This window comes from Manis javanica, chromosome 6 (assembly GCF_040802235.1).
Source record: "Manis javanica isolate MJ-LG chromosome 6, MJ_LKY, whole genome shotgun sequence".
Lineage (NCBI taxonomy): Eukaryota > Metazoa > Chordata > Mammalia > Pholidota > Manidae > Manis > Manis javanica.
This window is the reverse complement of record NC_133161.1, coordinates 40,543,821-40,571,701: the sequence shown is the minus strand read 5'-3', so window position 1 is coordinate 40,571,701 and position 27,881 is coordinate 40,543,821. Positions and strand designations below refer to the sequence as shown.

At 45.8% G+C, this 27,881-nt stretch overlaps 2 protein-coding genes across 6 annotated transcripts in view; both read left to right on the top strand.

Moving 5' to 3' along the window:
• Positions 1–8,384, top strand: part of EEPD1 (endonuclease/exonuclease/phosphatase family domain containing 1) — a 102,004-nt gene extending 93,620 nt beyond the window's left edge. For all 4 annotated transcript variants that reach the window (XM_073238601.1, XM_017680739.3, XM_073238602.1 and 1 more), the window contains 3 exons: positions 748–886; positions 5,965–6,159; positions 7,685–8,384. In XM_073238601.1, coding sequence (XP_073094702.1) covers positions 748–886; positions 5,965–6,159; positions 7,685–7,884 — 534 coding nt within the window. In that variant the 3' untranslated portion in view covers positions 7,885–8,384. The remainder of the gene's footprint in view (positions 1–747; positions 887–5,964; positions 6,160–7,684) is intronic.
• Positions 8,385–17,761: 9,377 nt separating this feature from the next.
• Positions 17,762–27,881, top strand: part of ANLN (anillin, actin binding protein) — a 125,403-nt gene continuing 115,283 nt past the window's right edge. Inside the window, exon 1 of one of the 2 annotated variants that reach the window (XM_073238600.1) lies at positions 17,762–17,971. In XM_073238600.1, coding sequence (XP_073094701.1) covers positions 17,807–17,971 — 165 coding nt within the window. In that variant the 5' untranslated portion in view covers positions 17,762–17,806. The remainder of the gene's footprint in view (positions 17,972–27,881) is intronic. The other variant, XM_036990528.2, reaches the window with a different exon arrangement.

Sequence of the window (27,881 nt, the reverse complement as noted above, 5' to 3'; positions counted from 1 at the left end):
GGTGGGTGGTGGTGACAGCAAACCAGGGTCTTCATACGAGGACACTGGCAGCTTCCACTTCCCAGCGGCTCCCCCAGCAGCCCCTGGCCTCCCAGCGATCCTTGGTGTTTGCTGCCATGCAGATGGGATGGGATCACCACCCCCAAGCCTGAGCTGTGCCATGGCGGTCAGGAGACCAGCTGCCTCCACGTCTGCGCATCCGCACGCACCATGCCTGCCCTGGGGATGCAGGGCTGGGTGTGTTGTGTACCGCCTGGTGACCCACCTGAAACTAGGGGAGCGTGAACATCAGGGTGCAGTGGACTCCAGAGGCAAACTAAGGCGTAGGGGAGGATGGAGGGGGTGGAGTGGGGAAGGAAGCAGGTCCCGGAGGCAGGTTCTGACCACGGATGGCAGTCCAGCCTTCCGGGAAGAGCCCCAGGTCTCTTAACAGCTGGTGCTATGTAATATATTCATATAAATAGAAGGAAAAAAAAAACCCTAACATTTCCAGATGTGTCCAATTTTCCAGGCCCTGAGGAGGAGCAGGAGGTGTGATGTAGGGGGTGGACTTACGAAGCAAGATAGTCTCAGTCCTACAGGTCCCTCGGAAAAAATCTTAGGGTGAATCACCTTGCGTAATCTCCTGGTGCGTTGGTGTTTCCCGTTGTCAACACTGAGCCTGAAGCTATTCATGAGTCAGAGGTAAAGAATACAGGAAATATGACATCTAAGCCTGTCCCTGCTACTTTGTCTCCTCTCGTCCAGGTGGGAACTAATGATCTGACCATTGTGAACCTTCACCTGGCGACCCTGACCTTCCCAGGAGGAGAGAATCCAAGCAAGAATCACAGTGACAGCCTCCGCCTGGCTGGCTTTGCACAAACCTTGCAGGAGACCCTGAAAGGTAGGAAATGTCTCGGTGGCTGCGCCAACAGCTCCCATTCCACAGGGCAGGAGGGGCTCGCCCCTTGCCAGCATGTCTGGATCCCCTGGGCTTGCTGTTCTGTCAGCAGCAGTGCATAGGAGGACAGCCCCTGCCTCTTATGGAGCTCTGTCACCCCCATGCATGGTGACATCTTTGTCTCTGGTGGCCCAACATGCACGTTTCACGCTATCAGCTTTGTGACACTTCAGCCTCACTTTGATGGAAAAGGATTAGGGGAAAAAGCAAGCGATGACGCCTTCCCCCTTGACAGTTCATTCTGGGTCCCACTGCCTCCGGTGTGCCATTGGGGGTGCCTGTGGATTTGTTTGTGCTCTTCTTGCGAAAGAGAGGCAGTTGGTGACCAGGTGAGCAGGAAGGTTCTGACCTGCGAGTTGAGTGTTTCTCCCTGGTGGGGTGCAGAGCACACTGAAGGAGCCCGGAAGTGCCCCTGCAAGCTGCATTTCCACCTCAGCTCCCTGAGTAGCTGTGGGATCTCCCGGCAGGTCACCCTAGGCCACACCCCGTGGGACGGGGGCGTGGCAGGGCTCACCTCACAGGGGTGTCTCGGGCTGCCTGATGTCTGTGCCAGGGCCAGGCGCGCGGTAGAGACTCCGCAGACGTGAGTTAAGTCAACAAATACCAGAGGAATTAAAGTGAAAAGAACAGAACTTGAGAAGAAAGGTGGGCTCTGTATTTCCTCAACCCTGCCCCCGACTGCAGAGCTTTCTGGGTGTGTTCTCAGAAGGAGAAGTTGACAAGGCCGTAAAGACCGGGATGTGTTCAGTGTGGCTTGGTTTTCCGAAGCACTGACTTCTCTAGGGCAGGGTTCACAGCTGGAGGCCTGGAATTCTCTTCCACCTTCTTGAGTCTTGACCAACACCCTCTAAGCCTTTTCCTCGTTAAACTGGCCCCTCACAGTGGGTGACTCATGAAGGATCCGTGACAAAAATAATTTGGTGAAACTATAAATGTATGTTTTAAAAAGATTTTTTATTGTAGTAAAATATACATAACATGAAATTTCTGTCTTACTACATTTTTAAATATAGTTCAGTGACATTAAGCATGCTCACATTGTTCGAGCACCATCACCTCCATCCATCTCCAAAACGTTTTCATCTTCCCGAGCTGAAACTGTGCCCATCACACACTAGTTCCCCACTACCCTCTCCCCGGAGTCCCCGGTAACCTCCATTCTTCCCGTCTCTGTGAATCTGACTGCTCTAGGTGTCATACCCATGTACGTGGGATCATACGGTCCTGTGTGGCTAGTTTATAGCACTTTTGTCTACATGGTTCATCCATGTTGTAGTATGTGTCAGAATTTCTTTCTTTTTTAAGACACACACACACACACACACACACACACACACACACACAAATAGTATTTGGCCTTAAAAAAGAAAGAAATTCTGTGTGTGTTTGTGTGTGTATACAAAAACACATTTGTTGACCCATTCACTAGTAGATGCCACTTGGGTTGTTTCCATCTTTTGGCTGTTGTGAATAATGCTGCTATGAACGTTGATATGTAACTTACATTTTGAACCAGGATGTGCAAGTCTACTTCAATTTTGAATCTTTGAGCTAAAAAATTTAGAAAGGTATTTAAGCTGAGATGATACATGCAAGGAGCAGTGATATGGGAAATTGCTCACCTGCAGTTAGTCTCTAACCTATTAAAAAGGATGACTTAATAACTTTTAAAATCTGTGGACATTACTACCATGACCAATCTCAGGCTTTTACATGGAAGCAGAAAGGAAAGCTGCCAGTGCCTAACTTCTGTTACCTTAGGCACTCATTGCCTTTTCTGATAAGCAGGGAGTTATCAGGTTTTTATCAGAAAACCTGGACAGGTGATCGTTCCAAGCTGCCAAGGGAACGACCCATAGTCTGTCTCGGCCTTGACATGTCCCGGTCTCGACAGTGACTCATGTGCCCTGCATCCTGCTTGAAACTAATATCCAATTGTTAACTGGTAACACAGCTGACCCAAGGATTCCGGAAGTGCCCCAGCCTGCCCACAGTGCCACAGGGGTAAATCAGTTGGCAGAGGTGGTTCAGCTACAACAAAGACTAAGCCTCTCTTCCACAGGCTTTTATCAGAACAAACAGAACCGGTTTGGTTAGCACGCTCTGGGCCTTTCTGCCTTTGTCTGGAATGTGCATCCAGGTTGGCATCATCGGACAGTGTGCCAATGTGCTGATGGAACCTTCTCCTCTCAGACCCCATGGGGCCTTGCTCTGTGAACTCAGCAAAGTGAAACGGGGCGCATAGTGATGCTTGACATCTGGGTAGGACCATCCCTCAGAGGGGACCGGCTCCTGCTATTGTCAGTGACATTTTTAAATCTAGGGGCGATCTGGGGTAGGACCATCCCTCAGAGGGGACCGGCTCCTGCTATTGTCAGTGACATTTTTAAATCTAGGGGCGATCTGAGGCACTTAGCCCCAAACATTCTCCCCTCACTTCTGGGAACTAAGGGAATGACTGTGGACCCCACCCTAGGCAGGTGGCTTCCTAGGAGAATTCAGGCCCCAGCACACCTGTGGATTCTCAGAGGCAAGGACCATGCCGACATCACTATCTACACCAATTTAACTGAAGGAAGATGAGTTATAAGAAACCCAGATATGCCCGGTCAAAAGTGACTGTTATTTCCTAAGCCTGGTGGAGAAAGATAAGTACCAAATGATATCACTCATATGTGGAGTATAACAACAAAACAAAACTGAAGGAACAAAACAGCAGCAGACTCACAGACTCCAAGAAGGGACTAGCAGTTACCAAAAGGGAGGGGTGGGGGAGGGGGGTGGGGAGGGAGGGAGAAGGGGATTAAGGGGCATCAGCACTCACAGTACAGGTAGGTCACGGGGAAGGCAGTACAGCATGGAGAAGACAAGTAGTGACTCTATGGCATCTTACTATGCTGACGGACAGTGACTGCAATGTGGGGGTGGAGGGACTGACAATATGGGTGAATGGAGTAACCACAGTGTTGCTCATGTGAAACCTTCATAAGATTGTATACAATGGTACCTTAATTTTTTTTAAAAGGGACTAATTTCCATTCTGAAGTTGCACAGAGCTGGATTTATTGACCCTTGACACCAGCATCTCTCCTGGTTTCAGAATTGTCTTTATTTGGCCCAAACTTTTCTAGGTCTGCCTCGCAGTGAAAATCTCACTCATTATTTGGGGACCTTTTGCTGCAGTGTTTTAAACCTTCAGTTTTCCTTAATATTCGGTACATTCAGCATCCTTTTCTTCTTTCCTTTTAAACCGAAACTGCACCTCAGTTCTGAGGTTTCCCTCATTCCTCCTCATTCAGCCGTTTATGCACCTGTGTCTGTCCAGTGGCTTCATCCAGCAGGCACTCAGGTTGCTGTGCACAGCTGCCCATGTCCTTGTGACCCTTCCATTCTAGCTCTTTGTTAAGAGCTCTGCACTTCAGGGTTTTCTCGGGGAGTTTGGGTGAGCCTGTCAACCTCTTACCTGCAGAGAGGGCCCAGCGCAAGGTGAGGGCTCAGTGGATGGTCACGAACACTGGCCAGGTTTGAGTTGTTAATATTATTATTCTCAAGTCAGCTTTCCTATTGGATGTTGGCACTCATTTCTCAAGATAAGCTCGCCCTGCTTTGGGTGCCAAGGTTGTTATCATCTAGCCTGAGGCGTATGATTACATCTCTGTTGGCTACACAATGGAGCTGCAGGAAAGGCCATCCTTGGTCCCTCACGTCCTCTAGACGAGGGCATCACCTGCAGCGCACAAGTGCCCTCTGCTGGTAGCTTATGTTATTTCACTTTCGCGTTCTTTCCCTCTAGCCATTGTCATAGAAGCACATTCATGTCCCCAGGAAGAAGTTTGCTGAGTGTCTCAGATATATTTGGCCCTCGTTATTGAACTGCATTCCTTAAAGCCTCCCACCCAAGGTGGGACAGAAATGCTATTCCCTGTGATAACATGGATCCCCCGAAGGGAACCTCAAGCCAGGAAGTGATGGTTGGGCAGAGAAAATGGGAATCATGGAGCCTAGCTGGGGTCCACTGTCTGTTCAGAACATCTGCTTGCTTTGGAAAATGCTTCATAACTACCTTAATTACTCGAGTGTAAATCAAACTATGAGGAAAAAGTTGAAAATACTTTATAGAGGAAAATCTTTCTACTTTGACCCTGAATTAGTACGCTAGGGCTGCCAGACAAAATACCACAGTCTGGGTGGCTTAAACAACATAAATTTATTTCTTCCAAGTTCTGGAAGCTAGAAGTTCAAGATCAAGGTGTTGGGAGGGATGCCCTCCTTCTAAGGCCTCTCTCCTTGGCTTGTAGATGAACATCTCCTTATATCTTTGCATGGTTTTCCTTCTGTGGCCTAGTAAGTGTTTGTTGAACTTCTGTTAAATATCTGGGTAAAACCCTTAGGCCTTTTGCCACTATGAGATTTGGAATCTATGAGCTGGAATAGGGGTGATCTGTGCATCACATCCTTCCCATTTCCAAATGTGTTACCAACTTTTAAAGTTTTTGTGGGGGGAGGGGGTCTCTAAAAAACAGTACAGCAGCAGACTCACAGACACTGAGAAGTGACTGGTGGTTACCCTGAGGGAGGGGTTGGGGTGGGTGGGTGAAATAGGTGAAGGGGATAAAGTGGCACAAAATCTCAATCATAATATAAATCAGTCACGGGGATAGAAGTACAGCACAGAGAGTATAGTCAATAATTTGTAACATCTTTCTATGTTGACAGGTAGTAACCACACTAGTTGGGGTGAAGATTTAATATTATAGGTAACTGTTGAATCACTATTTGGTATACTTGAAACCAATCTGATATTGTGTAACAACTATGCTTCAATGAAAAATAATAAATAACTTGGGGGGTGCTCTTTTGCACAGGCATTTGGGTAAATGGGGAGAATGAGAACCACCCTGCAGCCCTGAACCTGGAGAGTCGAGTCAGAGGATCAATATCCCGCTGGAATGGGTTGTGGTCAGTGTGGGGTTTATTTCCCATCACCTCTTAGTTTCCTAATTTCTGTCTTCCACTTCCAGGAGAAAAAGATATGATTGTTTTGGGGGATTTTGGCCAGGGCCCAGACAGCAGTGACTATGACATCTTGAGGAAAGAAAAATTCTACCCCCTAATCGCTGCACACACCTTCACCAACATCAGCACCAAGAATCCCCAAGGCTCCAAGTCTCTGGACAACATCTGGATCAGCAAAAGCCTAAAGAAGGTTTTCACAGGTGAAGCAAATGCCATTCATTCTTTCTCCTATTCAGCAATGGAGTAAGAGACACCTGTCAGAACTCATAGTTCAGGATCATTGGGTTCAATAACTCCCGTCAGGAATTAACTTACCTCCACTGTGGGCATTTATAGAGTTATCATTTAGGTGACTATATGGTTATCACTTGAACAGCCACTTCTAAGGGTGAAAGGAAGTGTGAAAATAACTAAAAGGCATTCACTGATCTACCATGGGGCAAACCGAGTGTGTGCCAGGCAAACCTGGTTGTAGTTTAGCAGAGCCCTGAGAAGTACTAATGACTAACCCTAATTTAGGGGACTAAAACGTTATGTAATTTAGTCATTCAGCAAACATTCCTCTAGCGCTGTCACATTCAGGTGCTGTGTTGTGGCCTGAGGTTTATGGATAAGTTGTCAGTGCCCCAAGGAGCAGCAGTCAGGTGAGCAGAAGTGTCCCAGAATGTCACGACACCTTGGGAGAAGTGCTTTAATCAGACTCCATGAGGACCAGGACGGGGTGGGCAATGCAGCATGGAAAAGCAGTCCCTGCCCCACACCAGCAAATTGCTGAGCAGACTTTGGGTGAGAAATAATTAGTCAGAAATACGGAAACAACAGTAGGGTCTTTTGATGAAAGACAAGAACTGGTTCTCCATCCTGCCTGAGAGCTTTACTGAGTCCCAGCAGATACATATTGTACTTCAGTGAGACATTTAAAATTGCCAGAAGTACCAACCCTGGGGCACCACTGCAGGTGTCGAACGTGCGGCCAGGGCAGGGAGCCTCCGGATAAGGACCCCGGCCCAGACTCTCACCAACTTCCCCTATTCTCACTGGGCACTGGCTTCTTGTTGGGCTGCCGAGGGAGGATGTGCAGAAAAAAGAAAGTGAGTCTCAGGGGGACAAACAATTACCAAACTAGGCAAGACAGTTTGTAGAAATGTCCTGCTGGCCAGAGAAAGGCCAGTCCCAGCCTGCCCAGGCCTCCGGCAGAGGGCAGGGCTCCCACGCAGAGGGCCGGGGGGCCAGGACACAGTGCCAGAGGGACATTAGAAATCATTTTGCCTGCCGTCTTGCTGTTAAGCTGTAGGAGCCGAGATGCAGGGAGGAGTTACACCACCCCGGAGCTGTCCGCTGGGCCACAGTTCAAAGCCTAACGCAGCCTTGCGCACTTCCATCAACCTTGTCCTCTTCCAGGGCCGCGCAGGGCTTTCTAACTGCTCTAGAGTTGCTTTGGTAACTATTAATTTCATTATTTTTCAAATGTACCTCCCACTTCTTATATTTCTAAACCTTCATTTTTAAAATACCTTTCCTGTCTCAAAAAGCTCTATAACTTTCTCCTCACTTGTCCAGAAAATCACACTGGCCAAGATATTTCGTTTGCATGGGCAAGCCAGCTGGCTGAGGAGTGCTGTCAGGAAACTCAGTCTTGTAAATGTCCAGCACTGGCCTCCCCTGCCCGCCTGGGACTCCAGCCGCCCCGGCCTGACTGCTAGGTCTCTTTCCCTCTCCCTTCAGGTCACTGGGCTGTAGTGAGAGAAGGCCTCACGAACCCTTGGATTCCAGATAACTGGTCCTGGGGCGGAGTGGCATCTGAGCACTGCCCTGTGCTAGCCGAGTTTTACACTGAGAAGGACTGGAACAAGAAGGAAGGCCCTCGGAACGGGGACGGGGTCACTGTGGAGCGAAGCGAAGCTCACATTAAGCACGAGCGATGATGACGCCACCTCGACTTTCCCACCTGCTGACCGTGGAGGGTTGAGGCAGGGAGCCCGTCCTTCCAGGTGAAGATGGAGAGCCAGCACTGCCTTTCAGTCTTTATCCAGGGCCTTGACCTGCCTGCCTTCTCTGTGGGTGCTTCGGGACCTCTCACAGCGGACGGAGGTGCTGGATGGTCACATCAGAAGCCCGGGGGACAGCTGACATGTCCTCTGATCTGTGGATGCCGCCGACCTCAGCAGACCCATGCTGGCCGTCTGCCGTGCCTGGAGCCATGCACAGCGGCCAGCAGTGGATGCTGAAAGGGAAGGAGTCGGTGGGAGCCATCTCCGACTGCTGCGGCCTGTGTGAGCAATACCGGAAGCTCCTGTTTCTGACCACTGGTCTGTGATGTTCTGGCTCCAATTCCATAAAGCTTTTAACTGTGATCAAGCACTCTTCTCAAATACTGAGTGGTAATTTTTAGTTTCATTTTGAAAAATAAACAGAGATGAATCTGCCTGGCTGCAGTGAGAGTCAGGGGTGGGATCCCCCGCTGTGGGTGTTCTGTGCCCGTCTGATGCCTCTGTGGGGTCGTGGCCCGCGGGCCCTGGCAGCCACTCCTTCACATCCGCTGTCCACAGAGGTGCCTCTCACACCCCTGCTGGCCCCCTGAGATCGCTGTGAAATCATTCTATAACTTCCTATCTCACAGCCCATCCCTCAGCCGCTGACTCCCTTGCCAGACTGTCTTTTATGTTGGACACCGTGTGTGCCTCTGGACACTTCGCATAGATTCCCTTGTGCTGGACAGGAATCCTGTCAGAATGATACCATGTCCTCCCTCCCCACCCACTCCAATTTTCAGTCAGATTCCTAGCCCGGAGCCTCCCTCTGTTGATTCTAAGGAGTATCTATGTTGGATCCGCAGGAAGCTAAGCCTGGGAGCCTTGAGGGCAGGTCCTTTTCTGGGGTGTTGGGGGTGGCCTTGTGGGCAGGGGAGAAGCCCATGCTGACTGCTCCTAGGTGTGCCCTTCCCCTTAGCCTGGCTGGCTTCCTCCTTAGGTTCCCATGAGACCAGGATTATAACACCCATTTCACAGCCAAAGAAACTGAGGCTTAGAGAGCATGTAACCCCCTAAAGGTGACACAACCAGTAGGAAAATAAATGAGATCCAAACTCAGTCCACAGGCCATGCCCACATGTCAACTCTGTTTGCCAGGGTGTCTTGCCAGTGAGTTTCAGCCCAGGACAAATTCACTATGGATGCAATGTGACCAAAGAAATGACAGTGGAACGTTCTTGAGGTGAAAGGGTTTATACCCAACTTTATTCCCATAGTGGCAGGTCAGTCACTAGATTCCTGTCCACTCAGAGCAAATCTGCATGCAGCACGCCGGTCTCTGCCTCTGGGCTTCTCTGCCCCTGCAGCCATCTCAGTCTCTGTCCTTGGCACTGCCACCACTCCAGCCTATGCTCTCCTGCAGCCTTGTGGCTGTGCCACCGTGTTGCCCAGAGTACTGGGCAGAGCTCTTTATATAGAGCCAGTAACAACATATTGCCCACACATGGGTACTGAGCTAGCCAACCAGGGCCAGGTAAGAATCCTGGCCACAAGAACCTTCACTTTATCCACACGGGGTGTCAACACTGACAGTGAATGTGTGCGTCACAAGCCTGGATCAGCTGGAATTTTCCAGCTTTCCACACTGGGCACCCAGTGTAGACTAGTACCCAGAACCTGCCATCACCATACAGTGTAAACTGGGTGACTTGGTTGTGGGGCCAGGTGGGCAGCAAAGGGGCCCATTTTCTACCAAAGGCTATCATTTGGGCCACCTGGTCATGGGCACAGGAAGGAAGCCCTCCTCAGGGGCATGTGGCATCAGCCATGCCCACTCAGGGGCATCGCTCCCATGGGAGGCTGAGCAGCACCTGCCCCCTGGACTCAGACTTTGCCTCTGGCAGCTTGCAAAAGGCTGAGGCCACACCGGAAGCAGCACAACTGCAATGAAAAGTCAGGCAGGTGGGAAAGGCACTTGCTGTAAGCAGACCTCCTCTGGTGCCCCATCTAAGGTGAAGACCTCTGCCTGCATTCCCCAGCCAGATGCCCCAAATCCTGTTAGCCACATTGGCTTTTGCACCAAAACTATGGAAAGAAAAGGCTTTTTACACATGATGAGGGTAAAAGAAATCCAGTGAAATGACCTTTGTGAAGGTCATTCAGCTTGAGCCAGACGCTGTGGAGCTGAATTGCAGCAGCCACTCCTCGTATGCAGAGTGGTGTCAGGTTTTTTGCTTTTAACATCCAGCAGCTGCTCAGGAAGCATGTCTGGGGCAGCTGCTCTTGTTTAGCCCCAGCCCTCTTGGGTTTTGCTTTTTTGGACGGTTTGGTTTGGGTTTTCTTCGTATTCTTGTTTTCATTTTCTTTAATTAGTAAACTTTAAAAGCATTTGTAGGTTTATGGGAAACTTGAGCAGAAACCCACAGGAGGTCCCGTACCTTACCTCCTCCCTTGTATGATTTTCCCTATTTATAACATCTTAACATTAGTGTGGTACGTTTGTTACTGTTGATGAATCAATATTGCTACACTATTATTAACTGAAGTCCATAGATTACATTAGGGCTCACACTTTATGAATTCCATGGGTTTTAACATATACCCATGTTACAATAATATACTGAATAATTTCTCTGATCTAAGAATGCTCTGTGCTCTGCCTGTTCATCTCCCCACTACCCCTGGCAAACACTGGGCTACTGTCTCCATTGTTTTGCCTTGTCCAGAATATCCTACAGATAGAATCATACAGTCTGTAGCCTTTTGAGACTGGCTTATTCACTTAGCAACCTGCCTGTTTTTTCATGGCCTGATAGCTCATTTTGTATTTCCTCCCCACCCCCATCTATGTCCACAAGTGTGGCATTCCTTCCTCCCCATTCTTTTCTGCCCTCTCTGAAGTCACTTTTTTGGAGAAGCCAAAAAGTCCCCGCTGCTGACCAGGGTTCTGGAGGGGCAGGGGTATGTGGGAAGAAATTAAGTGCTAGAGAGGCTCTGAAAGCCCCCAGGCCCTGCGTTGAAGCCGGCATTCTCCCTGGGTCTCCCTATCATGGGAGCAGTGGGGAGACTGACAGTCCTCTCCTACCCATTGTCCCCCAAGAGCTGCTGTGACCAGAGAGGCCCCCACCCCTGCTAGCAGGGCCTGCGGCCACCTCTCTCCGTCCTGCTGTACCAGCCCTGCCCTTTAGAGTCAGCAGACTTAGTAGGGGTGACTCAGAGGGTGGCCAGAGCCCTCCAGTGCCTCAGACAACTGGGCCCAAGCTGTGACTCCCTCGCCATTGCTCTGGAGATGTAACGAGAAGAAAAATGGCATGGCCTTCCTTAGAGGGCCGCATTCTCCCGAAGACAGAGGGACTGTGGTGTCTCCTTTGTGTCTCCTTTGTGTCTCCTTGGGTCTGCTGGCTGCAGCCCTCCCATACAGATAGCCCTGCTCTGTGAGGTGCCCAAGTCTGGGTTGCCAGACTTGTGAGGAGTCAGTCTCTGCCACCTGTGGAGCGAAGGTAAGCACATCTCACCTGAACTGCACAGGGCTTGTTTCCCAGGACAGGAGGTAAAGCCTGCAGGATCTCACTTACCTTAAACTGGCCTCCATTCTCAGACAATCTTCGTCCACACTTCCTGGCTCCCTACTGTCAAAAGCACCTTACACTTTTAACTGCTTTATTCCTCAGAGGAATTCAGGAAGGTTGGTACTATTATCATTTGTGTGTCCCTTTTGCAGATGAGGAAACTGAGGCACAGAGAAGGTAAGAAACGAGAGCTATCACCTAGGAGCAGCCAAGCTGGTTGGAAGCCAGGCATTCTGGCACTGACGTATCTGAACTGGCCCTGGCACGTTCGACTCACCTAGCTGAGCTCCAGCAATCTTATCTGTTAAATGAGGATTAAAAATCCTCCAGGTTGCAGAGTAAATCACCCTAACGAAGCTCTCAGTACAGTGTCTGACCTCAGGGCCAGTCACAAAGCTCCACAAGGAGCCATTGCTTCAGATGCCCTGATGCAATCTGAGAGTTCAACAAGCAGCAGCATATTTAAAAATTATTTTTAGTTATGTATTGTTTACATTTCATCCTGAGCCTCTCTGTTCCCCCAAGTTGGAACATGCTTTGTGGTTTCCCAGCAATTTGTAATCTGCACCGTCCATGGGCCTGGTTGGGCCCTCAGAAACAAGGACCCGTACCCAGGGGAGCCTGTCACATGGACACTGACCATCTGGCCCCTGGTTTCACAGCTGTCCCCAGCAGAAAAACTTGGCAGGACACTCAATAAACCAGCATCTAGGGACAGCACACAATGCACCTTTGATTTGTTCCAAGCACAGCGACAGACAGCCACTGGGTGAATGACAGTAGGAGAAGTGCCATCAAAATCCCTGGGACCTCAGTGAATTTAGGTTGTCCAATCCTTTCCAAGGAGCATCTGGGGATCACACTGCATGTGCCAACATGTTGTGAGAATGGCTGGGCCACTCACTGAAGTCAGCACTCCTGGAGAAAATAGGCAGGAAAGGACTCAAAATAACAGAAGCTCCTGCCTTGGCATGGCCCACCCTGTCTCCAAGCGCAGAAAGCTCTGGGTGCAACAGGGCTTCCCTAGGCATGCTTGGATGGCCCAGGGATTGAATTTTGGTGGGTGAATGCACAGAGTGGCAGGGCATGACATGGGGCCCATTGATATACAATGCATTGTTAATGAAGGTTATGCAGCTGAACCCCATTCGAGCTCAGGAAGCACCTATTCCAGCCAGTTCTCTGCCCCTTGAGAAGTTTTCTTGGGCTTGATTTCTAATTGTTCCCCCTCAGCAACGGAATGCTTGGATGCACTTTGAAATATTTGAAATGCTGATAACACAGACAGATGCAGTGCAATCTGAGCTGTAGGGGTGATCTCTGAAGAGTTTGGGAGCAGCCATTACCTGTGCTGAGAGACGCTTCATCTTTGTACAGACGTCCCTCTGGACCAGCATGGAAGCTGCAGAGCATCTTCCTGCAGAGCCCTCAGGACTTGGTTAAGACTGGACACTTCCTAGGAACTTCATGAACAGCACCTTCCCCATTTGGCCCTACTAAGAGGTGGCCTGCTGGTTCAAATCAAGTAAATAAGGGAAATGGGAGAGGGAGAGAGAGAGAGAGAGAGATCTACGCCAAAGCATCCACTCATCTCTCCAACCAATAAATATTTGCTGAAGGCCTGATATGTTCCAGACAATTCACAAGGCAGTCCCTTCCACTGTAAAGCTTAGTTTACTAGGGGAGACAGTTAAATTGATATCTTTTAACACAATTAAAAAATAATTATTAAAAGCCATCTGAAAAAGCTGTATGGCAAGTTAGAAAAACTTAAGCCCCCACTTAGGATAAATAATCCAGTAAAAATTAAGTTAAAAATGTTTCATTAGGGCAAAACAATGGTGCTGATTCCTGAAATGGAAACCATAGTATATTTGAACAAATAAAAAAACCACTGTAGGTGACGCTCACAAGGCCGAGGGTTGCATACTGGCAGCGGAGACTGGAGCTGGTTATACTTGCTAGTGGGAGCTCATAGTTCAATTTTCAGAAATTTTGTCAACCAGTTGTTAAATCATTGGTAGCTTTAAATTGACCTTAGTGGGAGTATGTGTACCATGGAAACTGACAAAGGCTACAAATGAAGACGTCCTCTCCCCACACCCCAAGGACTGACTGTTAAACTTTTACCAGCACATCATCAAGTCTGGGGCTTCATTCTTCAGTGTGAAACATGGCGTGGAGATCCAGTTCCTCACCCAGAGAGGAGGTGCCTTCACAACTGGGAAGACGTCCAAGGCTTGGAGATGCTTCAGTTCGTAAAGACATGACCGGCTTGCTGCATATGCAGACTTGCTCTGAATGAATGGGATTCTAGTGACTGACCTGCCACCTGGAAATAAAGTTGGGTATAACCCTTTCACCCCAAGAATGTTTTGCAGTCAGTTTCTTTGGTTGCATTGAATCCATAGCTAACTTGCCTGAGACTGAAATCCATTGGCAAGACACCAACCATTACCCCTCCCCACAAAGTGTGACAACCAGAAGCATCCCTGATTGCACAGGTCAAGTCTCAAGACAAATGCAAACCACCAGACCATACTGAATGAGATGCTGAGACTTCCTCTGCAAACCATGTAATGCTTAAAGCTCAGATGGTGTTTTACAATGAAAATAAGCATCTTCTGCAGTTAGTTCAGAGGCCTCCTACCCATCCAGCACTCCCCTGCACTGTGGACCTAAGCCTTTTCTTGTGTTTTTCTCCTGCCTAAAATCACGGAAAGCTACCCAGCCCTTAACCAAAACCCACCCCAAGCTCTAAGCCCCAGTCTCCAACCACTGTGGCCCCACTGGATTCCCAGCCATCTCTGGGCTCCTGTGGTTCTAATGGTGACAGGATTTCTTTGGTACTTATTTGCTCACTGTTTTGTTGCTTAACATCTGATGGAGGTACACCAGTGGTTTTCAGGGTAGAGGAGAGGTGAGCAGCATTTAGCAACATCCAGGGATGCTTCTGGTTGTCACACTTTGTGGGGAGGGGTAATGGTTGGTGTCTTGCCAATGGATTTCAGTCTCAGGCAAGTTAGCTATGGATTCAATGCAACCAAAGAAACTGACTGCAAAACATTCTTGGGGTGAAAGGGTTATACCCAACTTTATTTCCAGGTAGCAGGTCAGTCACTAGAATCCCATTCACTCAGAGCAAGTCTGCATATGCAGCAAGCCGGTCTCTGCCTCTGGGCCCCTCTGTCTGCACAGCCGTCCTCTGGGCCTCTCTGCACAGTCGTCCCGCACAGCTGTCCTCTGGGCCTCTGTCCTTGGCACTGCCACCACTCCAGCCTCTGCTCTGCTCTCCTGCAGCCTTGCAGCCCTGCCATGTCGTTCCCAGAGCACTGGGCAGAGCTCTTTATATAGAGTCAACAGCCATGTATTGCCCACAGATGTGCAGTGAGCTAGTCAGCCAGGGCCAGGTGAGAATCCTGGCCGCAGGAACTCTCATTTTATCCACAGTTGGTACAGGCTCCTAGTGGGTAGAGGCCATGGATGTTGCTAAACATTCCACAGTGCACAGGACAGTGCCCCCAGGCCAAGAATTATCTGGCCCCAAATGTCTGTGAGAAACCCTGCTGCTACTCCTGGACCACATCCTGGCTGTGTCCTACCCTCCGCAGATCCGAACACAGTGCAGGGCGCATCGAAGAGCTTCAGCTACTTTAGATGCAAGTGTGGCTCTAAATACCATACTAAGCTCCATAGGTGGAGCCACATCTGGGATCATTGCTGTTGTGCTGACTTGCCTGCAGAGGAGGACAATTTTCTCCATGTCAGGGACATCATGAGACAGAACTGAGGTCAGGTTTTAGGCACTAACCACAAGGCCTGGCCTGCCAGGAGTGCTTGGCATGTGAGGCAGAGCCAGCTGGCTATGGGCGCATGGTGGCTTCTTGCCCTGTCTCATTGTGCACATCCGAAGCTAACTTTGAGGTTTCCAAGAACTTGATCTTTGTTAGGTCAAGAAAAAAAATTAGGACCAGATGTGGGGAAAGATGCTGAAATCTGCTTTGGACAAGTTGAGCTCCTGTGGCTCCCAAGTGACCAAGCTGTTGGGATTAGGTGGGGAAGCCTGCTCTTCCAAGTCCTCCCATGACATGTGCTCCGTTAAGGCTGGGACACCCCTCCACAAGGAGACACATCCTTTCAGGATATGATGGTTTCAGGCCTGCCTACCAGACAAGATTGTGCATCTGAAGAAGCCGGGAGAAGCCTGGCCCACTCTTGAAGATGACAGTCTTGATAATCATGGCAACAATGATGACTTTTTGAGGACAGGGATACTGTTACCTGCTGTTATAGGTTGAATTAGGTCCCCCCAAAGGCTATGTTAAAGTCCTAACCCTTAGGACCTCAGCATGTAACTTATTTGGAAATAGGGTCATTTCAAGATATCCTTAGTTAAGATGAGGTCATGCTGGCAGAGAGTGGGCTCTCCACCCAGTGTCTGGGGGCCTCAGAAGGGGAGAAGACAGAGAGAGACACAGAAGGAGAAGGCAGAGACCAGAGCACTGCACCTACAAACCAAGGCACGCCAGAGATTGCGACAGCAGGAGCTGGAGGAGGCCGGGAGGGGTTCTCTCCTGTGGGTCTCAGAGCATGGCCCTGACTTGGAACATCTGGCCTCCAGAGCTGTGAGACAATAAATTCCTGTTTCTATAAGTCACCCCGTTTGTGGTCTTTGTTACAGCAACCCTAGAAAACAAATACAGATAATCATCTGGGTATCCCCAGAAGCCGGCTCATCATGGCGTTTGAGGAATAAATGAATGAATGACTGAAGCTTAGGGAGGGGTGATGGGAGGGTAAGCAGCAGAAAAACACGAGGGGGTGGCTGGAGAACCACTCAACCCCCAAATGTCAGGTAGAATGGGTGTGTTCACCTACCCCAGGAAGGCTCTGTTGACGGGAAAGGCAGCAGACAAGCTGAGGGAGGGCACGGGTAGTCCAGGTGTCCAGCCAGCTCACCTCTGCTGGCCTTGGCATCCCGGGCAGATCCTGAGAGGCCAGAGAGCGAGCAGAGAGGCCCCTGGGGTTGACCGGTGGAACGGTTTCTCTCCTGAAGGGTGTCCCTCCCTTGCCGTCCCCCCACTCTCCTCAGACTCGCTACTGTATTGTGCTCGAGTAGCAGCTCCCCCCTGACACTGGTCTCCCCAGAGAGCAGGCCCTTGGGGTGGTCCCAGGCAGGGCTGGAAGCCCCAGCGAGTTGCAGAGTACAGGTAGGAGAGGGAGGGAAACCCCAGGGGGCACTAAGAGCTGATCTCCAATGGGTGTTACGGGCCCAGACTCCTGTTTAAGTCCATCTGGAACTTACTATTGGTGTGACTGGGCAAGCTACTTGACCTCCCCTGAACCTCAGTTTTCTTATCTGAAAAATGGGGACATTTCCACCTATCTTGTAATATTGTCATAGAGATTAAATGAAATGTGGGATGTGTTTAGCGCATAATCGTATCATCACCCTCCTCATCATTATATCTTCTGCAGTGGCCAAGCCTCTCTGGGCAAACAGCAGGAGCACAGGGTGGATGGGAGGGTTTGGGGAGTTCCCAGAACACACCTCCACGGCAGTGGCAGTCCAGTGGCGAACTGATAGCCCACAGGAGGCTGGGTGATCTCTAGTGTGGATAATGCCATTGACTCCTGGCTGATAGGAAGAGCTGAGCAATAGCCAGTGGTGGCAAGGATACAGTGACAGCCCCCAGCCATGCACAAAGAGGGCCCTTTGTGTGAGCCAGCACCATGAAGATGGACAGGAGTTCAGATGCCAAGGTCCCACTACAAGTGGGGTTGCAGGGAGGTGAAACCACCCCTGGATATCAGGCTGATTGCCTAAAAGTAGAGATGGGGGACTCTTTTTTTGGGAGGAGTTTGCTGAGCATAAGAGGCTGACTTTCAAGGTCAAACCACAGACAGCAGACTTCAGCTGGCACTCTGTTTCTGAGTGTGCTTAACGGTGTTTGCCTAGCAAGCCCAACTCTATAAACAGTCAGTAATGGAAGATGGACTCGCCTAAGGGTCCTGCTGACTCCCATTATGAGGAGTTAATTAATTAAATGATTATTGTTTGGGGCTGAGGAGCAGTAAAGATTCAGGTTTTACTGTGATAAACAGTGCAGGTGGCCTGGGCATGTGGAGCAGATAAGGAGGGCTGTGGGAAACTAGGGTTCTGGACAAAGTGGGCGGAGCTAATGTGAGAGGGGTGGGCCTGGAAGCATGGGCGTGGCTTCCTGCTCTGGAAACTGCTTGGTAGGCTTAGTAGCCAAGGGTGGCTTGGGAGTTGTTTTTACCCAGCAGCGCCCTGACCAGGAAAGCAGATGGCAGAGAGCCCAAGGAGGCCAGACCCCCTCGCCACTGCAGACCAGCAGTGCGGGAACCGCTGGAAACAGCAAGGACAAGCTTCAAGGGCAAATGTGAGGTGCCGGCTGGGGCACCACTTCCCGGGGTGTCTCCAGTTCCTCCCTTCACGGAGTCTGCAGGCGGTACACTCTCTTTTTCCTCTGATCTGGGTGGCTAGGTTGGGCTTGGTAACATGGAAAATTTGGGTCTCTAAGAGTAGAGAAATTCAAAGGCCTGCTAAAGAGAGCAGCAGAGGAGGGTGTTGCTTTGTTCTTGGAGAGCTCTGACCTTGTGGGGGAGGTGGCTTTGGGAGGCCTGGGCAGGGGGGAGATGGGAGAGAGAGAGGGAGAAAGCCAAGAAGAGATCCTCCACCCCACTTGTGTTTTCCTGAGTTTGGGGGTCAAACTGTAAGACTGGCTTCACTTGGTGCTTTTGGTTCTGGGGTGCATAACGGTGTCTGCCTAGCAAGCCCAGCTCCATCAGTAGTAATGGAAGTTGGGCTTGCCTAAAGGCCCTGCTGATTCCCATTATGAGGAGTTATTTAATTAAATGATTATTGTTGGGGATGAGGAGCAGTAAGGATTCAGCTTACCGTGATGGTGAGTGAGTGCAGTTGGCCAGCGTTGTGTGGCTGCATGAGAAGCAGCCACCGTGGCCAAGCCCCACAGCGGAGGAGTGTCAGGCCACTGGGCCCAGGTGTGTGTGTGGTGGCAGTTTCCTCAATCCGAAACAACGTGAAGTGGCATTTTTAAACCAAGATTTCAAAAATGACTTTGTCTTTCAGTCAACGAGGGCACCATCCCTGTTCTGTGCTTCAAGGGATCTTATGAATTTCTGGACTATAAAAATCACCTCTATTCATTACTCTAAAAGACAGGCAGTCAGGAAATGCCAGGACAAGGCCCGGCTATGCCCCAGATTCCCTGGGTGCTGGTAGGCAAACTGGGAAGTGCATCTCCCAGGGCCCCCGGTGTTCTTCCTGCTCCAGTGTGCTGTATCTGACTGAGCTGACCAATGAAGCAAATCTCCCTCAGGCAGTGGGCCTCCCACTCTGGTGCATCGAAGAGTCAATCTAAGGAGCTTTCTGGCAAACAGGGTCCTCAGCCCTAACCCAGAGAGTCTGATGATGTGACACTGATTAGGTCTGGCCTGGGGCCCAGCTGGATCAATGAAGGTGCCCTGAGACTCCCACTTGGAGAAATACCAATGTGGAGGGGACTTCATTTAAATAGAATGCCTAGAAACTTGGCTGAACCTACTATAAATAATCCTAAAGATAAAGATGGGGTGACCAAAGCATCAAGAAGAAATGTGGTGGTTTATTGGAATTTTAGTGTGGCTTTCAATGTCTGAGTGAGAGGTTCTTCAACCGGGAAAATAATTACTCAGTCTGTAGGAGATGAACAGGGAGCTGAGCCAGTGATGGGTCAAAGCTGAGAAAGAGCAGGAGAACCACCATTAGGGTGACTGTTATGTTAAGTGGCTGAGTTCTTGGCTTGCTGTCCTAATGGCGCTCTCTGTGAGGGTCATTTCATTATTTTAATTGCCAAACACAACACCAGTTTTCAAAGACTGATGTTGAGTAAATCTCTACTATTTATTGAACTGGTAAGCAACTGAAGCTCTAGGAATTTTTTTCTAACTTTTCTTCTGAATTTTTCTATACATCATTCTTTATCATTTGCTTATACAAGTTCAAATTACTAGAGAGTTTATTTGGATGTTTAGTCTTTCCATATTTATCTCACAGAGGGATCTCATGGGCCTGCTGGCACGCAGCAGTCATACTGAGTAGTTCTGGTGCTGAGGCCAACGAGGCAGTGAATGCACAGGAGAAGCAGACCCACGATCCTTCACGGGCAGCTTCCAGGGGGACCCTGGAGGCAAGGGGCCCAATTCTCATCTTCCACATACAGTGTGTTCATGTTTTCAAAGCATAGGATTGTTGCTGACAAATCTTGTCTCGTATCTAACCCTGAAACACCTCAGATCTTTGCCCAAAGGCTTGCAAGAATCCCAGTTTACAGGTGGTCTATTTACCTGGGAATATAAGGTGAGAGAGAGATAAGCTTCTGTGTGGTTTCTAGGATTTTATTTGGAGACAGCCCAGAAGCTTTTAAAAGATCTGAAGGCTGCATTGTTACAGGGTATCTTGGATCTGGAACAGAGACCTAAAGACGCCACAGAGATGTTTATCAAAGAAAGGTGGGTTTGAGATTAGAAATGGTGAATTCCCTCACCTTGCCTGTGACCCAGAAACAATGGGGGGACCTTAGTTTGTGAGCTATTATTGTTAGCTGTTGAGCTGAGAAACCTCTTTGGCCAGAGAATCTGGTGTCTTTCCCCAGTATCTCCTTATTCCTCATCTCTCTAAACACTGGTTTTACCAAGAAGTGTCTTAGGTAATTATGTTAGGAAGCTGTGGTAAGATAAAATAGCATCTGAATTTCAAATTGCTCACATCTCACATAGATGTTGCTTGTTTCAAACAGACACATTAAAATTTTGAAGATATTACTCAAGACTGTAAGTAGTAGATAATATATGTTAGCATATAATTACTCTGTAAGTTTTTACACAGAGTATGCATACTGCTTTTCAGCCCATATTATCTCAAAGAATTTTATCACAAGCTTGTTAATGAGAGATTTAAACTGGACAAAAGAGTAAACAGATTTTGAAATAGGCCTTTAGGAGACTTCAGTAAGCCCTCTTGAGCTCTTCAAAATGATGTACACATCTTTCCTAGAAAAATTATGCTTGCTTAAAATCAGAGTGTAGGCTTGGGTTTAGTTCCAACAGTCAACCAGCAAGATTAATCATCTAGCGAGCCTACAGCCTACAATACTGAAAAGGAGGTGAGGGGGAAGACAAGGGGTAAAGAGTTTGTGGTCCCTCTAGTGGACAGCTATGGAGTGGCACCCAGAAGTTCAAGAATTGCTGGTGCTCAAATAACTCAGTATATAGAGGATTAGATCTTCCAACATAAAAAAAGTGGTCTTCCAAGAATGAACTAGTGGTTACCAAAGGGGAGGGGTGTGGGAGGGCAGGTGGGGAGGGAGGGAGAAGGGGATTGAGGGGTATTATGTTTAGTACACATGGTGTGGGGGATCACGGGGAGAACAGTGTAGCAGAGAGAAGGCACATAGTGGATCTGAGGCATCTTGCTGCACTGATGGACAGTGACTGCATTGGGGTACGGGTGGGGACTTGATAATATGAGTAAATGTAGTAACCACATTGTTTTTTCTTCTTTTTGTTTTTTTGTTTTTGTTTTTTTTATGTTTCGTTTTCTCTTACCACATTGTTTTTTCATGTGAAACCTTCATAAGAATGTATATCAATAATACCTTAATAAAAAAAAGTGGTCTTCTTAATTCCAGAAATTTCCGTTTACCTACAAGATCCAAGCTACTTAATTTCCTTACAGATAATACAGTAATTAACTGGGAAAGTACTATAAATATGGTAGAGGTTATTTTAAAAAGGTAAGAGAACCAATTATCTAGTTTATCTAAATTTGAGATGTTTACACATTAGGTCATTACATTTGCTGCTGTTAAGAACTTTTATATATATTGTGTTGGGATTTTTTTCAGGCTTATCTTATCTCCATGTTGGAAAAAAAAGTCTCCAGAGCTCTACAGTCTATCACCCACTGAAATTCCACCTTTTTTTTAAAGAGCAAACCCTCATAACTTTGCTTAAAGAGTTTATATCTTAGAATAATATCCAAGATATATTAAATGGAAAAATCAAAATACAGAAAAATATGTGTAGTAATCTAACATTTGTGCTAAAAATATAGCATTTTTCAAAGAAAAAACTGAAGGAACAAAACAGCAGCAGACTCACAGAACCCAAGAATGGACTAACAGTTACCAAAGGGAAAGGGACTGGGGAGGATGGGTGGGAAGGGAAGGATAAGGGGAAAAAGGGGCATTATGATTAGCACACACAATTTTTTGGGTGGCAGGACATGGGGAAGACAGTATAACACAGAGAAGACAAGTAGTGATTTTATAGTATCTTACTACGCTAATGGACAGTAACTGTAATGGGGTATGTGGTGGGGACTTGATAATGGGAATCTAGTAACTACAATGTTGCTCATGTAATTGTACATTAATGATACCAAAATAAAAATGAAGTGTTTTTGCATTTGATTGCACATGCAAAAACATTTACAGAAGACACACACAAAACACTAGTGAAGTTGACATATTGTCTTTCCTCAGCTTTATTGAGATTCAGTTCACATATAACATTAAGTTTAAAGTATACTTCACGATTTGGTACACTTATGAAATGATTGCCCTAGCAAGACTAGTTAATAACATCTTCACTGCCTCACCTCACATAATTAGCATTTCTTTTTTGTGGTGAGAATATTTAATATACACTCTGAGCAACTTTCAAGTTTATAATATAGTATTGTTGACTATAATCACCATCCTGTGCATTAGATATCCCAGAACTAACTAGAAGTTTGTACCCTTGACCAACATCTTCTTATCATCCACCCTCCAGCCTCTGGCAACCATCTATTTCTTTGAGTTTTTTTCGATTCAACATGTAAGTGGTATCATATAACATTTGTCTTTATCTCTCTGACCTATTTCACTTAACATATGTCAAATCCCATCTGTGTTTTAACAGTAGCAGGATTTCCTTCATTCTTATGACTGAATAATATTCCTGTGTGTGTGTGTGTGTGTGTGTGTGTGTGTGTGTGTGTGTGTGTGTACCACATCTTCTTTATCCATTCATTTTTTGATGGACACTGGTTGTTTCCATATCTTGGCTATTATGATAATCCTGCAATGAACATGGCAGTGCAGATAGCTATTCAATATCCTGTTTTCATGTCCTATGAGTTTATGCCCAGAAGGGGGATTACTGAATCATATAATAGCTCTATTTTTAATTTTTTGCGGAACCTCCATGTTGTTTTCCATACTTGCTGTACCAACTTACGTTCCCAACAGTGTACAAGGGGTCCCTTTCTCCATATTCTTGCCAGCACTTGTTACCTCTTATCTTTTTTATAATAGCCATTCTATCAGGTGTAAGGTGGTATTTCATTGTGGTTTTGATTCCCATTTTCCTTATGATTAGTGATATTGAGCACCTTTTCATGTACATATTGGTTATTTGTATGTCTTCCTTGGAAAAATGATTATTCATTTCTTCCCATTTTAAATCATATGTATATATATTTTTTGCTATGGAGTTGTGTGAGTTCCTTATCTATATTGGATATTAACTTCTTATCAAATATAAGATTTGTAAATATTTGTCTTTTCATTGTTTCTTTGCTGTACAGGAGCCTTTTGGTTTCATGTAGTCCTACTTACTTATTTTTGCTCTTGTTGCTTATATTTTTGGTGCCATATCCAAAAAATTGTGGCACAGACCAATGTCAAGGATCTTTTCCCTTACGTTTTCTTCTAGTTTCATATTTTATGTTTAAGTCTTTAATCTGTTTTGAGTTCATTTTTGTCAGTGGTTTAAGACAGGCATCCAACTTCATTCTTCTGATTGTGAGTATAGTTTTCACAATGCCATTCATTGAAGAGATTATCCTTTTCCTACTTAGTATTCTTGGCTCTCAATTCTGTTTCATGGGTCCATGTGTCTATTTTTATGACAGTACCATACCGATATGAATACTATAGCTTTGTAGTACAGTTTGAAATCAGGAAGTGTGATGCCTCCAGCTTCTTTGTCCTTTCTCAGAATTGCTCTGGCTGTTTGGTGTCTTTTGTAGTTCAATATGAATTTTAGGGTTCTTTTTTCTATTTCTGTGAAAAATGCCATTGGAATTTTGATAGGAATTGCGTTGAATCTATATATGGCTTTAGGTAGTGTGGACATTTTAACAATATTCTTCTGATCCATGAACATGGGCTATCTTTCCACTTTCATAAAAGTATTACAGTTTTAAGTGCAGATCTCCTTTGTTAAATCTTTTTCTATTTTGTTGTTGATATCATTTTCTTTTGCAGAGTTCGTTGTTAGTGTATAGAGATGCAACTGATTTTTGTATGTTAATTTTTATATTCTACAACTTTACTGAATTTGTTGAGTAGTTCCAACAGTTTCTCAGTGGAGTCTTTGGACTTTGTATATATGAGATCATATTATCTGCAAATAAAGACAATTTTATTTCTTCCTGATTTAGATCCATTTTCTTTCTTTCTCTTGCCTGATTACTCTGGCTAGGATGTTCAGTAATGTTGAATGGAAATGATGAGAATGAACACTCTTGTTCTTGGTCTCAGAGGATAAGCTTTCAAACTTTCCCCTTTGAGTATGATGTTAGCTGTGAATTTGTCATATATGGACCTTATTGAGGTTCACTCCTCCTATACCCACGTTTTTGAGAGTTTCTATCATGACAGGATGTTGAATTTTGTTAAATACTTTTTTCCACATCTACTGAGATGATCACATTTTTTTATCTTTCATTCTATTAATGTGGGATATTATATTTATTGATTTATATATGTTGAACTATCAGGGATATTTGATTGTATTTTTTTTGCAATACCCTTATCTGGCTTTGGTTTCAAAGTAATGCTGTCCGTGTAGAATTAGTTTGGGAGTGTTCCTCTTGAATTTTGGGTGTAAGAATTTGAGGACTGCCATTACTACTTTAAATGTTAGGTAGAATACAACAGGGAAACTATCTGGAATTTTTCTTTATTAGATTTTTGATTAGTCTTTAATCTCCTTAGTCATAATTGATCAGATTTTCTGTTTCTTTATTCAGTCTTGGTAGGTTGTATGACCTATGAATTTATTCATTTTGTTTAGGTTATGCAATTTGTTGGCATATAGTTGTTCATAGTAGTCCCTTATCCTTTGTATTGCTGTGGTTTTGTAATGCCTTTCATTTCTGATTTTGATTCTTTTTTCTTAGTCTAGCTAAAAACTTTTCAATTTTATTCATCTTTTTAAAAACAAGCTATTAATTTCATTCATCTTTTCTATTTTTATGGTCTCCATTTCATTCATGATTTTTATTAATATAGGTATTTATTGCTATAAACTTCCCTTCTAGATTGGCTTTTGCTACATTCCATAAATTTTGACATGTTGTGTTTCTATTTTCATTGCTTTAACATATTTTATTTCCCTTTGATTTCTTGACTCATTTGTTCTTTAGGAACATGTTCAATTTACACATATTTGGGGAATTTCCAGTTCTCCACCTTTTGCTGATTTCTAGTTTCATTCCTTTTTGGCCAGAAAAGACACTTGGTATTATTTCAGTCCTCTGAAATTTGCTAAGACTTGTTTTGTCACTGACATGATCTATCCTAGAGAAACGTTGTATGCACTTGAGACTGTGTGTTCCACTGCTGTTGGATGGACTTCATGTCTGTCTCTTAGGTCAATTTTGTCTAAAACGTAATTCAGATAAAATGTTTCCTTGACTTTCTGTCTGTGTGATCTACCCGTTGTTGAATGTGGGATACTAGAAGTCCGCTGCTATTATTGTATTAGCTATTTTTCTCCTCAGATTTTTTATTTAATATACTTAAGTGCTCTGAAGTTAGGTACATAGATATTTATGTTTGTTTTACCCTCCTGAATTGACCACTTTATCATTACATGATGACCTCTCATATTACCATTTTCAGCTTAAAATCTATTTTGTCTAATATAAATATAGTTGTGCCTGCTCTCTTTTGCTCTCGACTTGCATGGAATAACTTTTTCCATACTGTAATTTTCACATTCTGTCTATTCTTAAAGCTGGAGTGAAATTCTTTCTTTTTTTGTTTTAATTAAGGTATCATTGATATACAATCTTATGAAGGTTTCACATGAGCAACATTGTGGTTACAACATTCAACCATATTATCAGGTCCCCCACACACACTCCATTGCAGTCACTGTCCATCAGCATATTAAGATGCCATAGAGTCCTTACTTGTTTTCTCCATGCTATAATGCCTTCCCTGTGCCCCGCTACATTATGTGTGCTAATCATAATGCCCCTTAATCCCCTTGTCCCTCCCTCCCCATCCACCCTCCCCACCCCCTTCCCTTTGGTAACCGCTAGTCCCTTCTTGGAGTCTGTGAGTCTGATGTTGCTTTGTTTTTTCGGTTTTGCTTTGCTGTTATACTCCAAAATGAGTGAAATCATTTGGTACTTGTCTTTATCCACCTGGCTTATTTCACTAAGCATAGTACCCTCTAGCTCCATCCATGTTGTTGCAAATGGTAGGATTTGTTTTCTTCTTATGGCTGAATAATATTGCATTATGTATATGTACCACATCTTATTTATCCATTCATCTACTGAGGGACACTTAGGTTGCTTCCATAACTTGGCTATTGTAAATGGTGCTGCAATAAACATAGGGGTGCATATGTCTTTTTTTTTTTTTTTTTTTTTTTTTTTTGAGAGGGCATCTCTCATATTTATTGATCAAATGGTTGTTAACAACAATAAAATTCAGTATAGGGGGGTCAATGCTCAATGTACAATCATTAATCCATCTCAAGCCTAATTCTCGTCAGTCTCCAATCTTCTGAAGCATAACGAACAAGTTCTTACATGGTGAACGAATTCTTACAGAGTGAATAAATTCTTACATGGTGAACAGTACAAGGGCAGTCATCACAGAAACTTTCGGTTTTGATCATGCAATATGACCTATAAACCATCAGGTCAAATATGAATATTCATTTGATTTTTGTACTTGATTTATATGTTGATCCCACATTTCTCCTATTATTATTATTATTTTTATTTTTAATAAAATGCTGAAGTGGTAGGTAGATGCAAGATAAAGGTAGAAAACATAGTTTAGTGCTGTAAGAAGGCAAATGTAGATGATCAGATGATCAGGTGTGTGCCTATGGACTAAGTATTAATCCAGGCTAGACAAGGGCAGCAAAACATCCACGGATGCAGAAGATTTCTCTCAAAGCAGGGGGGGTGAGGTTCTGAGCCTCACCTCTGTTGATCCCCAAATTCTCACCTGATGGCCCCCCTGCGACTGTGCCTGTCTTAGGTTGTTCCTCCCTTGAGGAATCTTACCCGTCTCTGGCTAACCAGTCATCTTCCGGGGCCATACAGGGAAATGTAAAGTTGGTAAGTGAGAGAGAAGCCATATTGTTTGCAAAGGTTAGCTTTTTACTTCTTTGCAGATTTATGCCCTGTGGCTTCTATGCCCAGCACTTGTCTCGAGGTATCTTTACCACCTGGAGGAATTATGATACTCGGTAAATTCGATATGAGGCACGAATTCTATTTAAAGTTTGTAATTAGGAAGGAAGAAGAAAAGCTATAGATGTAGCATATGAAGGAAACTTGGGAGGATTGATTATTTCTTTGACATATCTTCTTGTATAGTACCTTAAGTATGTATAGGTTTTAAACTACTAACTAATTTGCACACACATATTGACATAATAGGAATACGGTGACATAAACAAAGCAAATCTATAATTACCAGCCATCTCCAGTGAAGCCAAGAAAACCATTTAGGCACCCTAGGCATTTGTGAAAATTTATCTATGATATGATGGATATTTTCCAACTGTACTTGAACCATCAGACAAATTAAAGCAGCCCATTTCTGGGATCTGTTCACATCCCATATGTTCTTTTAACCATAGATAGTCTATAGTCATGAGATTTTGGGGTGCTACAACTTGCACCCCTCCCAACTCCTGGTTGAGTTCCAACAGTACAGATCCAGTCAAATTCGTTGTCTCACTGTATGCACATGCCAGCCTAGACATCTCCCTCCTCCTTCTCATGGCAAGTCCAGGAGATGGTGGGCTGGATGCAGCCACAACCGCAGCATCGTCCGGATCCCTGTGGAGGCTTTTTGATGATCATCCCCCGGCACGAGTCCTCCAGAGAGTGCCGATGCCGGAAGCTCCTCCTCATATCGTATCTTAGTTCATTTTCTGGGTATCCAAGCTAGGCCTTGATCTTCTGCGTAGAAACAAACAGACCCTTTGCCCACACTTTGACATGCCCTCTATACCACTGTGCAGAACTCATTGGAGGTCAGCACACAGTAA